The 14,337-nt window shown below is 51.2% G+C and overlaps 6 protein-coding genes across 6 annotated transcripts; 2 read left to right on the top strand and 4 right to left on the bottom strand.

Moving 5' to 3' along the window:
* Positions 1–579: 579 nt before the first annotated feature.
* On the bottom strand, positions 580–1,365 carry PSV08DRAFT_196830 (uncharacterized protein). The gene has a single exon (XM_014219473.2). The coding sequence runs from the start codon at positions 1,247–1,249 to the stop codon at positions 665–667; it is 585 nt and encodes a 194-aa protein (XP_014074948.1). The 5' UTR covers positions 1,250–1,365; the 3' UTR covers positions 580–664.
* A 691-nt stretch (positions 1,366–2,056) lies between these two features.
* Positions 2,057–4,330, top strand: PSV08DRAFT_217565 (uncharacterized protein; the record flags this gene model as incomplete). The annotated part of the gene is made up of 6 exons (XM_014219472.1): positions 2,057–2,136; positions 2,194–2,256; positions 2,407–2,803; positions 2,856–2,966; positions 3,056–3,358; positions 3,412–4,330. The coding sequence occupies 6 exons, from the start codon at positions 2,057–2,059 to the stop codon at positions 3,955–3,957; spliced, it is 1,500 nt and encodes a 499-aa protein (XP_014074947.1). The 3' UTR covers positions 3,958–4,330.
* A 268-nt stretch (positions 4,331–4,598) lies between these two features.
* Positions 4,599–6,337, bottom strand: PSV08DRAFT_368907 (uncharacterized protein; the record flags this gene model as incomplete). The annotated part of the gene is made up of 2 exons (XM_014219471.2): positions 4,599–6,234; positions 6,297–6,337. The coding sequence occupies 2 exons, from the start codon at positions 6,335–6,337 to the stop codon at positions 4,599–4,601; spliced, it is 1,677 nt and encodes a 558-aa protein (XP_014074946.2).
* Positions 6,338–7,065: 728 nt separating this feature from the next.
* On the bottom strand, positions 7,066–9,150 carry PSV08DRAFT_217569 (uncharacterized protein). The gene is made up of 4 exons (XM_014219470.1): positions 9,031–9,150; positions 7,515–8,972; positions 7,439–7,458; positions 7,066–7,385 (listed from the first exon to the last, which is right to left on the bottom strand). Exons 2-4 carry the CDS (start codon positions 8,952–8,954, stop codon positions 7,307–7,309), a joined length of 1,539 nt encoding a protein of 512 aa, XP_014074945.1. The 5' UTR covers positions 8,955–8,972; positions 9,031–9,150; the 3' UTR covers positions 7,066–7,306.
* A 768-nt stretch (positions 9,151–9,918) lies between these two features.
* On the top strand, positions 9,919–11,397 carry PSV08DRAFT_274531 (uncharacterized protein). Its single transcript, XM_014219469.1, has 2 exons — positions 9,919–10,894; positions 10,979–11,397. Exons 1-2 carry the CDS (start codon positions 9,941–9,943, stop codon positions 11,168–11,170), a joined length of 1,146 nt encoding a protein of 381 aa, XP_014074944.1. The 5' UTR covers positions 9,919–9,940; the 3' UTR covers positions 11,171–11,397.
* A 492-nt stretch (positions 11,398–11,889) lies between these two features.
* PSV08DRAFT_173044 (glycosyltransferase family 62 protein) lies at positions 11,890–13,529 on the bottom strand (the record flags this gene model as incomplete). Its single annotated transcript, XM_014219468.2, has 5 exons — positions 11,890–12,173; positions 12,226–12,306; positions 12,356–12,415; positions 12,468–13,093; positions 13,180–13,529. Coding segments are annotated over 5 exons (1,401 nt in total), but the record flags the coding sequence as incomplete, so codon positions are not given.
* Positions 13,530–14,337: the final 808 nt, after the last annotated feature.

The raw sequence follows: 14,337 nt of genomic DNA on the forward strand, positions 1-14,337 counted from the left end.
TAGACAACATTAATACTACTCAACTGCTATGTACGGTGAAGGTTTGCCTTCAGGATGAGGCTGCAAGCTTACGTACTATGTCCAGCCCTACGAGCGATCCCGTGGTGTCCCGCTATGTACGCCGCTGGCCTAGAGAACGCCCAGCATTGCTTGGATATTACCCAATAACCGATTGCTTATGTCATTGTATAAAACCCAACAAAATCACCGTAGGATATGCAGTCATTTACTTTCTTGATGCGAATATTACAGAGGCCCCCGTGAGTGCCAATCTCAGAGCCATTTTCCTAAATAGGCACGAGCCGGTAAATGGGAGGAGGGGTTGTCCCGCGATGCCGTGCACGAGACCTCCTATCCAATGAACGGCAATGCCTCATCTTAAAGAAAGGCCAGTGAGTGCTGCAAGACGGAACCCTCTTGCAAGGCCTACGGATGGGCCACGGGTCACGGGCCACAGGTGCAAGTCACGTTTGATCGGGTACGGAACCCGATTCACTGGGGGCTCCTGAGAAAATTAGCCGTGCTCAAGCTTCACAGAGAGTGACGACACAGATGTGGTTTGGAGCTGAACCTGTTTTCAAGTGCCTTTTAGGCGAGTCTTTGATTTCTCCTAGGAGCAAAGGCTTGGGGCTGAGAGGGAGAGAGAAGATAGCTTGAGCCATATTTAGTGTACTACCTCGCGCTCCAAATTCCTGGCACACGTCATCTGCAGCGTCTTGTACTGTCCATCTTGACTGTCCTTGGCTGCAAAAGCGACGTGAGCTTGTGGAGTCTGCCATGCACTAAAGACGATAGCTTCGTGGTGGTTTCGCGCAGCATCACATCGCCAGCCGTGTGCTAATTTAAACGGATGGCTACCTTGAAGCTGCTGCGCATGCCTCTGGACTGCCTCGTCGAAAACCCAAGTGGATTCTTTTGAGACACTAATTCTTTCAATTGCTAAAAAAGGCGCATCCAGTGAAAGCCAGTCCACGCCGCCAAGTTCCACATGAAGTGTCCAACAAAACTGCAGCATCTTTTCTTGGGGGCCGAGAATGTGGTCTTTGGAAGGTGAGGCAAGGAAGTCTATATGAGCATCGAGACTTGGCCATGTGCCTAAAATATAGATCAAGCTGGGATCGTCGATGCAGTTGTAGAAGTGGGAGCCGGTCTGTAGTTCGGCTCGGACGGTCTGTAGGCTCTCAAGCAGTGCCGGGTCGTCGGCTGAGAGCTCTTTTAGACGGAGCTGGGTGACCTCGAGGACGGGCATGGTTTACCGTGGGAGTGGGAACAATGCGATGCTGTGTCACAGACCGATATAGTAGCAGGAAGCGGGAGCACGTGCAGGATGGTGGGTGGATAGAGAAGGAGACCAATGACGGGGAGCAGGGTCCAATTCACAGCGGTTGGACGGCTGGACACTTCGCTGGCTGCGTTAGCGGCTTGGCAGACCACTCCCACGGCCGCTGCTGCTGCGTTCAGCTCACCTCCTGTTTTGGCATCTCCGTTGCTTGGACACCACCTGTGCCTGATGAAGCCTAAAGCCTGCATGCGGGGACTACAAGGTTACGCGAGATTTTCGACGGTTGGCCAATAGCAAGATTCACACTGGTTCCACACAAATGCTTCGCAAGTCCTACCAAATCCCTTCTCTTCACTTTGACGCCATTCACAGTACTTCGGAAAGCCTCCTCGATCGGCCGCATGCAGCTCTAACTATAATTAAGCCCTCGAGACGTGCACTTCTACCTCGAGACTCATGACGATACTAATCCAAGTTTCACGCGCTGTCCAAGATAGTCTGGAGGCGTGGCCAGACTGGTCCAGTGGCAGATCAACCTATCGGCGACGTCCCTCTTCTTGGCGAGGCTTGCCCTCATCTCGTGATGCAGGAATAGTCTGTTCAGCAGCCGCAGGCAGCAGGAAGAGTATGAAGCCGTTATCTCCCGCCATCGCGACGCCATCGCAACGGGCCCGGCGTGTGCACCGGCCCGTCATGAGCGAGACATGTTGCTATGGAGTCCACTGAAGACCATGTTTCATCGCAAAGTCTGCCTAGAACGATCACAAGGCATACATGCCTAGAAAAATGATGCACCAAGCAGACACAGCCCTCGAAGCCATCGACAGCCATCTAACGGTTATGGCTGCATACCGGTGAGCCGGCTAGTAACTGAGCTCCCACTTGCTAGACCTATTCTACCGCTGTCATAGTTACAATACTATCCAAGCTTCTCATTCTATTTGTCCGACACGTCAGTTTTACGGTACAGGGCTGTGAGTCAGCCAGGGTTCAGCCGTACACCTGGCATCCCCTGATTAATGTGCATCAACCACACCCGCGGGGTCGGTCGCTTCGCGCTCCCTGTCTAAGCCCCCAAATTTTGTGCTCCCATACCAGGGCCATTGCTTGTCGTGGATGGACAGAGTATATATCAGCACATGGGAAGCAGCACCCGCGACCGCGGCTACGGAATCCTTCTTCTTGCCTTCACTGCTCATGTCGTCTCCACAAGATCGCGGTAGTGTACTGGACAGTTCTTCAAGCGACTCGCCAACACTGTCGGACTGTCGAAATGAGAGCATAGCACCACTGCCCCGCAGGCCCATTCCAAGGAAGGGCCATACCAAGTCACGCCGTGGGTGCTACAGTTGTAAACGACGACGTATAAAGTGCAACGAGCGACACCCCGAGTGCAGTCACTGCCTCAAAGCTGGGCTACAGTGCGAGTATCCTGCCAACATCATTCAGGCAACTCAGCGGTCCAATGCTATCTCAGGCCCACGGGAGGCAGGCAACTTCCGGTCCGCTCCAGGAGTATTCGTGAGCACTTCCCTAACCCTCTAGTTAGTTTCAAAGTACCTGACCACCATAGTCTATGGGAGATATGCGCTTATTTCACCATTTCCTCATCACTGCATACCCACATCTTCCTGTGGGGCAGGATAAGATATGGGTTACTGTAATTCCCAGCTTTGCACACAACGTAGGTTATCTCTAAGAAGGTTTCGAAAGAAGAATCTCCTCCAAGCCGATGAATCGTCAGATCCCAGATTTGTAGGCTGATTCTCGCAGTATGAGTATCTTATTCATTCGATCCTTGCCCTATCTGCATCCCATCTGGATGCTGTAACAAACTCCGGTGTTGCTGAGCAAGCTATACAACACCGAATCCTGGCAGTGAAATCGCTCAATGAGGCATTATCAGTACCCCCGAAGACGCGATGTGAGCGAGATGCTAGAATGGCAGCTGCCTTGGCTCTTGCATTCCAGTCAACCCATTTACAAGACGGCATGGCAGAGTTCCTCACCATGGTCCGTGGTTGCAATCTGATTGCAGGAGACGAAATGTCACTGAACGAGGATTCGGTTTTCCATGTACGTAGTATTTCCTCCAATCAAGGCTGCAGCCTCATCCTAACGCAAGCTAGGTATTCCGCGAAGACAGTCATCTCCAAACAATACGCAACCGCATTGACAACTCGTCAATGAGCTGCGTTAACCCAGAAGATCTCGACCTAGCCTCCGTGTCCCTCAGCTCAATCGAGTCCCTCCACATGTCCGACTGCGAACGGTCATATTGGGAGCACCTCGCCAGTGTAGTAAACCACGCATATGAGAGACCGATCGACGCATATACTGCCTTTGTTACACTATACAACATTCCATCGCGGTGGACACATGAACAATTCCAAGCCTTCATCGACCCCAACAACAACGTTGCGCAGATCTTGCTCGCCCACTTCATCGCTATCCAAGCCATCCTTACACCCATCCTTTATTTCGAGCGGGTGGGCTTTCAAGGAGTCAACGCCCCTACCGCCGTTTTGAGCTGGATCGAGGGTATATATTGGAACGTCACACAACACTTACGGCATTACGTCGAATGGCCTAGGCAAGTCTCAAAGTACCCCTTTGAACAATTCATGGGCCAGAAGCAGTCGGATAACTCTGACATAGACCCGACTTTGCTATGACAGAGTCAGAGGCAAGATCATACTAACGAATTACTACGAAGTTCTTTCCTTTTTTTTTCCTCTTCTATTAGCCCTGGATTGGCATGAACTGCAATGACATTTTGTGTACATATGCTGCATTTGGAGTTTTATCCTGTAACTTTATTGTCTCTTGTAAAGCTCACCGTTATGCGATAGTCCAATCATGTTGTCAGAAACTTCCAGGGACTTTACTTTCCTTTGTCATCCATCTTTACAGATCCCTTCAAATGCCGAGTTTCTGTCCTTCATCCTCTCATTTGTTCAGCAGTGCTATAGTCACTTAAAAAACACTTCAAGTACCAGGGAGTAGGCTCATAACATGTATTGCAATGATCTGATCTTGTTACCTAAGATAGTGTGAAACCTTTCCGCATCCTAACGTGACTGCATAAAGAAAAAAACCGAGCGAAGGTGACCAGACTTTTACAAAGGAAAAGAAACGAAAAGCGAATGTCGTGTGAATCCGTAAACGTGGAAGAAAAGAAGAAAAAGCGAGCGTCGTGTGAATCCGTATACGAGAAAAAGCAGCGAGTGAACGTCGTGTACGACCATGTGTGAAGAAAAAAAGAAGGGAAAAAAAGGGGAAAGCATACAGTACCCAACACACTCCTCTCCCTCGATCAAACCCCCATACTAGCCACCCATCTCCTAAACCCCCCCTTCCCCCTCTCCCTCCTCATCTCCACCCTCTCGATCTCCACCCTAACCTCATCCCTCAACTCGCCCACCCACCTCGCGGGCCCCTTCTCCCTCACAACCCTCTCCTGCGCCTTGACCCAGTAATCCTGCTCCATAGCGCGATCCTTGACGCGATCGCAGAGCCATTCGAGCCACTCGCGGCGATCCCAGCCACAGCGACTGCCCCATTTCTGCTTGACGCCGAGAGCAAAGTCGTCAATGTCTTTTTTGGCGCAGCGCGGACACAATGTTTGTTGCGGGTAGAATGAGGTGCCTGGGAGCGGGGTGCGGTAGAAGGTGTAGAGGTGGTTGGAGTAGGGGGTGTAGTGGGTTTTGCAGGTTGCGCTGATGCAGGGGCGGAGGGTGTAGCGCCAGTCCCATGTTTCGTGATGCCGTTGTTGAGGTTTGTTGGGGCTACTGCTACCGCTGATATTGCTCTTGCTGGCAGTGGTGGTGGGTTGAGATGGGCAGCCTAGGACGCGGCGTTTTTGCATTCGGATTAGTTTGGCGTTGTGGATACGACGGTCGTCGCGGTATTCTTCTTTTAGTTCTTCGAATTCGGCGGCGACGGTGCCGAGAGTTTTGCGGCCTGCATTTTGGCGGAGCATCTCGTAGGCGTGCTTGAGGGTTGCGTTGGCTTCTTCGAGCTCGCGGACTGCGTGGCGAGGACAGTGTGCGTGCAGATGAGATAGGAAGTATGGGCCGCTGGCAAGGTAAAATGATGGACCTAGGTGGGATGGCGTGTAGTGTGCCTTGCATGAAGGATATAGACATGGTATGTAGTTGTCAAGTGGGTTATATTGGCCCGAAGGAGCGGTAAAGAACGCTGATGTCTGTAGGGTGGCTGGCGATGATTGAGTAGAAAAACGGGAGGTATTATATTTTGAAGACTCATAAGACACTCCGCGAGACTTTGGACCAAGGGATGGCGGCTTGTAATGTGCCGGTAACGGGATTCCCGCCCATCTTGGATCGGGCTCTTGGGAGGCTGTCTGTGCAAGCGATTTGTGACTGATTCGTCTCTTAATAGCTTGAATGGACATAGTATGAGATGCTGGAAGAGAACTTGGGCGGCTAAAATTAGGTGGTGCAGGTGCTGAGTTGTATTGAGAACCATTGATCTGTTTGGACAAACTCGCAGTCGGGCTTGCGAATGGGAGGCCATTGTGGAACTGAGGTGTCGGAAGCGGACTCGGTATTTTTTTGATTATGCATTCTGGTGTTTGTATAGTCCTACGCTTCACTGCCGGCTTAAATCCCAACTTTGGTACCAGTTGTGGCTCTGCGAATCGTACAATGGCTGGTGATGACTTGGAATGAGACAATGTACGCATCAATTCAGGTGACTTGAGGCTAGGCTTCAGGCTCGACCTGGCCGAATGCGGGGTCAATAATTCGGGCTGTGGGGTCAACAGCTCATGTTGTAAAGGTGGTAACTGTGGTGGTGTCGTTGACAGCTTAGGTGGTGGTGTTGACGGCTCCGGCGATGATATCGAAGACGAAGATGAAGCTGAATCATCATAATCAAAACTGAGATTTGACTCTGATGAAGCCAGACTCGATGAGTCGCTAGTATTACTGTAGATAAAAGGCATATTAAGAGGTATTAAGCCAGCTGCAGCTAGAGAGTAGGTAATGACTGTTGGGGAGCAGCTCGACGAAGCGCTGGCTGGTCAAACATGGCGGGCAGCCTACTTTTGTGTAGTGTTTGATTACTGAGGAAAGAGTGCATAGACATGTCATTCCTGGGATACGTAGTCTGAGACAGAATCTCCGGGGATGATGCCGGCATATTGCCGAATGGAAGCCTCATTGGCGGGCAACCATGCTGAAACTAAAAAAAGTATCTTTTTTAGGGCCGTTGGAATTAATCGATAAGCAGTGGTCGATGTTATTCTAGGGACTCGAAAAAGGGGGCTGATGATCGTGAGCGGTTTTCACTGGCGCGCCAGGAGGTGAAGATTATAGGAGAGTACCAATGAAGATAGGAATAGAGCGGCGTTGCTTAGAAACATATGAATTGGCTACGGTATTTCACATAGAAATAAACAACAGAAAGACCCTAGAGACACAACGTATAGAGAGGGAAAGTTGTTGTTGGCTTGGTTCCGTTAGCCAGCGACAACAGCCAAGTCAGGCTCACTCACAAAGAATCTCTCCTGTTTACCCCCGTCTCGCGAAGGGAATTTTGCTTACAAAGTCTCAAAGGGTTAGCGATTATACACTTCAGCTGACCACAGGTATTCGTATAGTCTACGACACTGCAGAGGCATGACCTTGTCGGAATCCTGCCCGCCAAGCTTGGCCCATACAGCCATGTGGTGATCGACGTTAGTCGCCTCCCGCATATGCAGAGGACATCCAAGCGAGGTTACAAGGGTCTGCCACGCGAGAAAAAAAAAAGAAGCGCGCTTAGATGATGACGTTGCTACTGCTGTCTTATACAGTGTAACCATATGGGTATGTGGTCGACCACACTCATGCAACGCCAAAATCAAACTTTTGCAATTGCCCAAAAGTAAAGAGGTATAATGGCATATAGTATTCTGATTCTAAGGGGTTCTTTTTCCTCCGAAAGCACAACTTGAAACGTTCTTTGCATAGCAATGCCCAAAAAGAAGTAGATTCTTGAAATTGGCTAGAAGAACGATTATAGCTTGGGTTGTTTCTGCTTGAGCATAGCTTCGGCGACCAGACGTCGTTGTATCTTGCCGGTCGCGGTCTTGGGCCTAGAAAGGGGTGGTTAGTGCATTCTTCAACTCTAAGGCTAACGTCCACATACATGATGTCGGTGAAGAAAATCTGCATGATATTAGAGAATGTTCCGTATTATTTTTAGGAGTGGCATGTTGGCGTACCTCTTTTGGTAGTTTGAACTTGGCAACACGGTCTGTCAACCATGTCTTCAGCTCACCGGCAGAGAGTGTCTTGCCCTCTTTGACCACAATTGCCAGGCCAATATCTTGGCCGTACATCTCGTCCTCAACAGCAAAGCTCACAGCCTCGGAGACGGCAGGATGCTGCGCGATGACGTTATCAAGTTCGATTGGGCTAATCTTCTCACCACCCTTGTTGATCAACTCCTTGATTCGACCAGTGATGATAACATAACCGTCAGCATCTTTCTTGCCTTGATCTCCAGTGCGAAAAAAGCCACCCTTTGTGAAAGATGAAGCATTGGCGGCGGGGTTGTTGAGATACCCCTTGGTAACGTTCTCGCCTCGGATGCAGATTTCTGCTTCTTTACCCTGCGGCACCTCGTTGCCAGCATCGTCGAGGATCTTGATCTCGACACCCTGACCAATTCCCACACTACTGGGTTTGCGCTGGCCCGGTGGAAGAGGGTTGCTGGTCATCTGATGCGAGGCTTCAGTCATGGCATAAGCCTCCAAGACGGGCGCGTTGAGTGCTTTCTCAAGTTCGTGGAACGTCTTTGGGGAAAGTGGGCTGGAGCATGATCGGATGAAACGGATATGCGGCATGGGGCTTGGGAGAGGACTCTTCAACAGGATTTGATGAATGGTGGGAACGGCCGTGTACCAATTTGCCTTGTGTTCCTGGAAGTCTTTCCAGAACTCAGAGGCAGAGAACTTGAGCGGCACAATGACAGAGCCACCAGACGCCAAGGGAGCAAGGAAGCCAGCAAGAAGACCGTGGACGTGGAAGAGAGGCATGACCAGCATAGTGCGGTCCTTGGCAGACAGTTCGTAGGTGGCCTGGATGTTCTTCATGGTACGCAATAGATTGCGATGCGTGAGCGGAACAGCCTTGGGGCGTCCAGTCGTACCGCTGGTGTGCAGTACGAGCGCGACATCCTCAGGCTGTGCCGAGAGAACTGGCGAAGTTTTACCCGCGAGCTTTCCGGCCTCCTTTACGTCCAAAACAACCTCGCTGCCGTTGTAGTAACACTCTGCAATCGCTGCATTGTATTTCCTCGCAGCTCGGACCGCCGCCGCGTCCTGAGCAAACGCGCCTTTGGGGACGAGCGCAATCGCCGAGCTTAGGTCATCGATGTAGAACTCGAACTCGGATTGCTTGTAGGCTGGGTTCAACGGAGCAGCGATGGCTCTCTGCCAAGATGCAGCGATGAAGGACACGATGAACTCGTACGTGTTGGGTAGCGCAATAGACACAGCTGCCTCGGCAGATACTCCGACCTTTGCCAGTTGCTGCTGGAACGCCTTCACATCTGCGGCCAACTTCTTGTATGAAACTGTCAAGGCTGGTGTACCGGGGACAATGATGGCCGTTGATGACGAGTCCTTGGAAAAGGCTTGTTCCAAAGTAGTGGGAGACATTGTGATTACAAGTTGGATCTGGAGCACTCAATCAGCGAGATGGTTCAGTCGCAGGGGTGGGTTTATCTGGGTGTACCTTTCTAGTTTTGTGGCGCGCAAAGCAAATATCTATAGATTTTATACAAACACCGAAGCCTGCTCGGATGTGTCTATCGTCGTCTTTAAAGGACCGTTATCGGATGTTGAAAACAGGAGCACTGGCAAGACGGGACAGTAATAGTCGTTCCTGAAAGTGATACGTAATGCAGCTAACGCATTAGCGTGGGGAGCCTGCACCAAGACACGAACCGCATGCCGCCTTGCCGACTCCACCATCTCTCACCACAACCTCAATCCCCGCCGCCGCCATATTATCGACACCACCACCTCTGCTGGTCATGACATTCCTGTCGCGACACAATTGCTAATAATATACGGGCTGTTTAATATCCATTCTTCCCCCGCGACACCAGCAAACACCACGGAACGCGTCCTTGCGCACAGCCGCACCTGCTTGCGCATCACCACATCATGGCATCTCCACCGCCGCAAAAGGCTGCCGGCCTGCCGAACCCATATGCCCAGAGGGGCCTTCCTAATCCATATGCCTCGGCCACCATCTCCGCTGCGCCTGTCAAGTACACCGAGGAGCAGGCCAAGGCCGAACAACAGAAGAAAGCACCTGGTAGCTACCTGAACTGCTCCACACTTTGACCTTGACGCACAACTCATGCAAATGTGCAGCTTTTCATAATCCACACAACATCAAGCGCCCTCAGGCGAAGAACCAAGCCAAGAAACCCGGCACAACTGTCAAGAAGCCTACCATGCCTGCACTTGCCCCGGTCTCCTCTTCAGGCCCTGGACCCGCTGCCGCCAACCCCCAACAGCACGGTATCGACTACTACCGGAGTACCGCTGACGACGATGCCGCTATCCTAGAAGAACGTAGGATGCGCAACTATGAGGAAAAGCAGCGAAAGAAGGAACAGAAAAAGTTCAACAAGATGTTCGGCCAGTGGAATCCACAGGCGCCTCACAAGCCCGAGCGATATTCCAATCTACGAGCTTACAGGGCTAGCGGTGGCTACCAACGCAAGAAGGAAGGTTTCAACGCATTCTTGCGAGGGGCGGCAGCCCAGTACAGATCTCATAATGAGAGCGAACCCTTGAACGGCTCCCGCTCAACATCTTCATCTAGTCCTACTCCAGCTGTAGTGCCCACCAGACCATCATTTGCCCCGCCGGCCTCCTACGATGACTCCCCTGCAATGCTGCCCTCTGACCAGTCCGGAGAAGATGCCTATGCTCGCCGCATGCAACTATCACAGCCACAGCCAAACAGTGCGCCGTCTCCATCTGCACACGAGCCTGTACCTGGATATCCTCCACCCCCTCCTTCAGCCACAAATGATTACACGCCTCCACCCCCGCCTCCACCACCAGCTACTTCTGTGCCGACACCTTCAACCTACCAAGGTGCCACTATATCTGCGCCACCCATACGATATGCGAACGCGACCATTTCAGCACCCCCAGTCCGTTATGAGCGTCCCGACATTCCAATGGAAGATCTAGACGATGAGCCAACCCCAGAAGAACGGCCATCGAAGCGTCCCAAGATCAGCAAGGCAGAGGCGATGATGGCCAAGATGGGGTACAAAAAGGGCCAGGGTCTGGGCAAGAACAACGACGGAGTGGTCACTCACCTGGAAGTCAAGATGCGCAAAGTTCCACAAGGGACCAGCACTTTTGACGATGAAGGCGGCAAAGTCAAATCACAACAGGTCTGGGATGTCCGCGGTGGCGCACGCAATCAGAAAGATGAGCCTGGCAAGTTTGGCGAGGAGTCTTCTGTCGTGGTTACTTGGGGTTGCGTAGATGGTGTTGATTGGGACGCCAACGCTGATCGCAACGACGGCGGTATCCGCCAGGACATGGGCGAGGCGTTTAGCAACAAGGTAGGTTTTTCCCCCTCCCGAAAACGCGTACCTTTTTTTGGGGGGTGCGGTCTAAGGGTCTCCTCATTTACTAACATCACGCAGTTTGGCCCAGTCGAGCACGTGCAGCTAGACGAGAACAACAAGGACGGTGTTGTCTACATCCACTTCCAATCCGTCCTCAGCGCCCTCAATGCCGTCAACCGTTTCGACGAAGGGTGGGAGTTTAGAGGCAGGAAGATTCGCGCTAAATACTATGATGAGCGTAAGTTCCATGCGGGCATTTATGATTATTAACCGTTGCCAATTTTTTTTTCTTATGATCGAGTGTTTGGATGAAATAGGGCTTGTGGATATTTCACGCTGTAAAATTTTTGTTACTTTTTTTTTACTTTCTGGTATTCACTTTCTTCTTTCCTGTCTTTCTCAGAGTGTGAGAGAGAGAGAGGGGGGGGGGGTTATTGATACGAAGGGTTCAAGCGTAGAATGCATGTACGGTAAAAAAAAAGGGATTTCGGGAGAGCAAACATGTGTTCTACAAAGGCGCTAAAAACTTCGTATGTACGATATAAAAATTAAGTGGGCAGCCGGGATATGCATGTCATGTTTACACGGCATTCACATGTATGCTTGGCTATGTGACTTGAAGTACTGGATCCAGAAGGTCAATGCGAATTCACACCAGATAAAATTTCCACTTAATACGTTTTATTAAAAGTACCACTGCTGCACGCAAAAATGTCTATACTCTTGCCGAAAATCTCGAACCGTCATACTAGTTATCTTGAAAGTGGCCAAAAAAAATAAACTAAAACAAAACGAGCTTATAGTCCATTGATCCCTCAGTAGTTACTCATACAGGCATCACAAGGTGTGCCCTTTTTGTTGTTTGTGAATTCCCCCCACAGCCCAAGCCATACAACCAATGCGTGCGCCCGACTCCCTGGGTATATACTTTCTCCTCACATTCCTTCCCCCCTCCTTACTAATAACACACAGCAAAGATGCTCATCAGTCTAAGCATTTCCAGGCTTCTCATCCGTGTCGATATGCCAGACGACATAGTTTGGCAGTCCATAGACACCGTAGCCAGCTCGGTGTGCCATTTTAGCAAAGCCTTCGGTTTCCGCCTGGTTCTCAAAGGCGTAGCAAGGGAAGTTGATTCCCGAACGATGAACATCTGCCTTTACGATGATGTTGACACCACCGATACCGTCGAGGGGTATTTCCTCGTCCTTGTCTGCGCGCCAATCACCCATTTTGGCCATGTACTTGCGGTTGGTGGGGTATTGCTTGTAACCTGCACAAAATTAGAGCAGTGTTGATAGTGGGAAATTTGAAGCGATACAAACCTTCTGCAAGGACAACGTTCTTGTCCAGAGAAGCTGCAAGTTTAAGACCTTCAGGGGATTCCTGCCAAGAGTTGTAGTCGACTGTCCTCATTAGTAAAGGCACTCTGACATATCAGGCTGAAGATCTTACATCGCCCTTCAATGTCAACCTTCTTGCCATTCTCTTCCTTGTATCGGTGGAACCAGATATCTGCGGCTAGTCAGAATTGCTGCGCTTCAACTCTTGTTGACAAACTACTCACTGGGAACAAGCACATCGCGATCGTGTGCAACAAAATCCTCGATAATCTTAGATGGACTGTCCACAATGTCCACATCTCTCCAGTAGACCCAGCTGTGGTCGGGCTTCAAGGCAGTTGTGAGTAGGTAGTTTCTCGCTCTACCCAGCGCCTTCCGCCGTGGACCCTGAGCCTCGAAGCCGTGGCGGTCCTCTACACTCTGCGAGAGAGTTACACCAAAGTCCTTTTCGACAATCATGGTCGATCTGAACGCAATCTCCGGATTGTTCTGTATTCTCTCCAGCTCCTTGGCCAGTACCGCCACGGTATCATCTGTGGTGTCGCCAACGAGAAACGCCAAATCGATCAGATCGTGAGGGTATGTCAACTGGGCGATAAGATCGAAGTGCTTGGGCAGATAGAAAGACGCATCGCGGAGTGGGGTAAGGATCAAGACGCGTTCCTTATTTTTGACTGCGTTGGGGGTGGACTTTATCGAGTTGAGATTTACGTGCTGAATATCGGTGGCATTAACCTCGATTGGCTTGTGATGGTTGAATACGACAGGTGTAGTCAAGTGAGCGTGCCATTCTTCGTTATCGTTTGGTGACATGTGCATGGGTGGTTTAGAGGGGCCGAAGCAGTAGAACCTAAGACGAGGGCATTAATGACGGACATATGAGGCCACGGGCATTACCCTGGTGCTGGTATGGAGCCATGGATGGGAATAGCGTACCTCTGCAGCTCGCCAGTGGCTGAGCCCATAGAACGCCATAGCAAGATAACAGCTGTCAAGAGAGCTAGAGACAGCAGGAATCTTGGATTGCGCGCCGTGTGCAGGACCTGGCGCGAGGGTGGCAGTCTTGCCTGGGCGGCCTTCCACGAGTATCCTTTGCCCGCAAGCATGTTGAGTCGGTATCTGCCTGCGTTGTCCTTATCCTCGGGCTGGTCCCCTCTAGCCTGGGACAGGCGTATTGACGAGCTGCGTGCTCTGACCGTGTCGGAGTTTGTCGTCTCCCGTTGCGAGTGACGCGGCGATTGCGGGTGTGATTGCTCCAGTTTGGCGGACTGGGGCGCCTGGGGCGCGAAGGGCTGAGGGCAGTGGCAGTGGCAGTGCGACTATGTGGGTGGGTGGATGTTTAGAGGTGACGTCGCAAGATGCTCAATTGGTAAGGGCGGAAGCGACAGACGCGGACAAGAGGTCGCTGACTATGGAGCCCGGACTGTCACTGGCCGGCAGATAAGGAAAGGGCGATAGGCAAACGACAGGCGCGCTTGGTGTTGCGAGGCAAGTGCAACCATGGCTGTGAATGCATTCAGCGCAAGCACCATGTGCAATTGCAAAATAACGCTAGTAACTGTAGATCAATCGCCATAGGTCCACTGATGACGACGACTCAGAAATGAAATCAGTCTCGCTCATGTCCCTTCACTCGACCGTACCAGACTTCACCCAACCTGGGCTGATTTGTGCAGCCTCAAAACGTCCCGTCCGTTGCAGTTGTCGCCATGGGCAAGCCGTCTTGTCAGCACCAACATTATCTTGGGATCCCTTGTCCAAGCTTACAGCCACCCGCCGCTCATTTGGTGCTGCGGCCGCTGCCAAGGAGACGGAGGTTCCCTTGACCCCTCCTCCAGTCTTATCTACCCAGATGTCGGATGTGGTAGCTAGTTTGCGGTGTGTAGTAGTAGTTGTTGTTGTTGTTGTTGTGGACATGGAATGGAGGCATGCGCCCAAGCGTGCAACCCGCAGAAGAAGAAGGGCTCAAGCATGTGATGGCGGTCAGGCCTAAATACGAAAACAACTACGTAATGTTTATTTACTTATTTTTGCCTGTGAACAGCGCCGTATTCCAAGCATGAATACACTTGGCCGGGCCTGCTATATCAATCT

Source organism: Bipolaris maydis (assembly GCF_028858645.1).
Source record: "Bipolaris maydis strain C4 unplaced genomic scaffold PSV08scaffold_3, whole genome shotgun sequence".
NCBI classification, from domain to species: Eukaryota; Fungi; Ascomycota; class Dothideomycetes; order Pleosporales; family Pleosporaceae; genus Bipolaris; species Bipolaris maydis.

Coding starts and splice junctions, on each gene's coding strand:
- PSV08DRAFT_196830 (XM_014219473.2), bottom strand. CDS start 1,249: ATGCCCGTCCTCGAGGTCACCCAGCTCCGTCTAAAAGAGCTCTCAGCC.
- PSV08DRAFT_217569 (XM_014219470.1), bottom strand. CDS start 8,954: ATGTCTCCCACTACTTTGGAACAAGCCTTTTCCAAGGACTCGTCATCA. Junction 7,459..7,514: donor AGTTCAAACTACCAAAAGAG/GTACGCCAACAT, acceptor AATATCATGCAG/ATTTTCTTCACCGACATCAT. Junction 7,386..7,438: donor ATTTTCTTCACCGACATCAT/GTATGTGGACGT, acceptor ACCCCTTTCTAG/GCCCAAGACCGCGACCGGCA.
- PSV08DRAFT_274531 (XM_014219469.1), top strand. CDS start 9,941: ATGTTCGGCCAGTGGAATCCACAGGCGCCTCACAAGCCCGAGCGATAT. Junction 10,895..10,978: donor GCGAGGCGTTTAGCAACAAG/GTAGGTTTTTCC, acceptor AACATCACGCAG/TTTGGCCCAGTCGAGCACGT.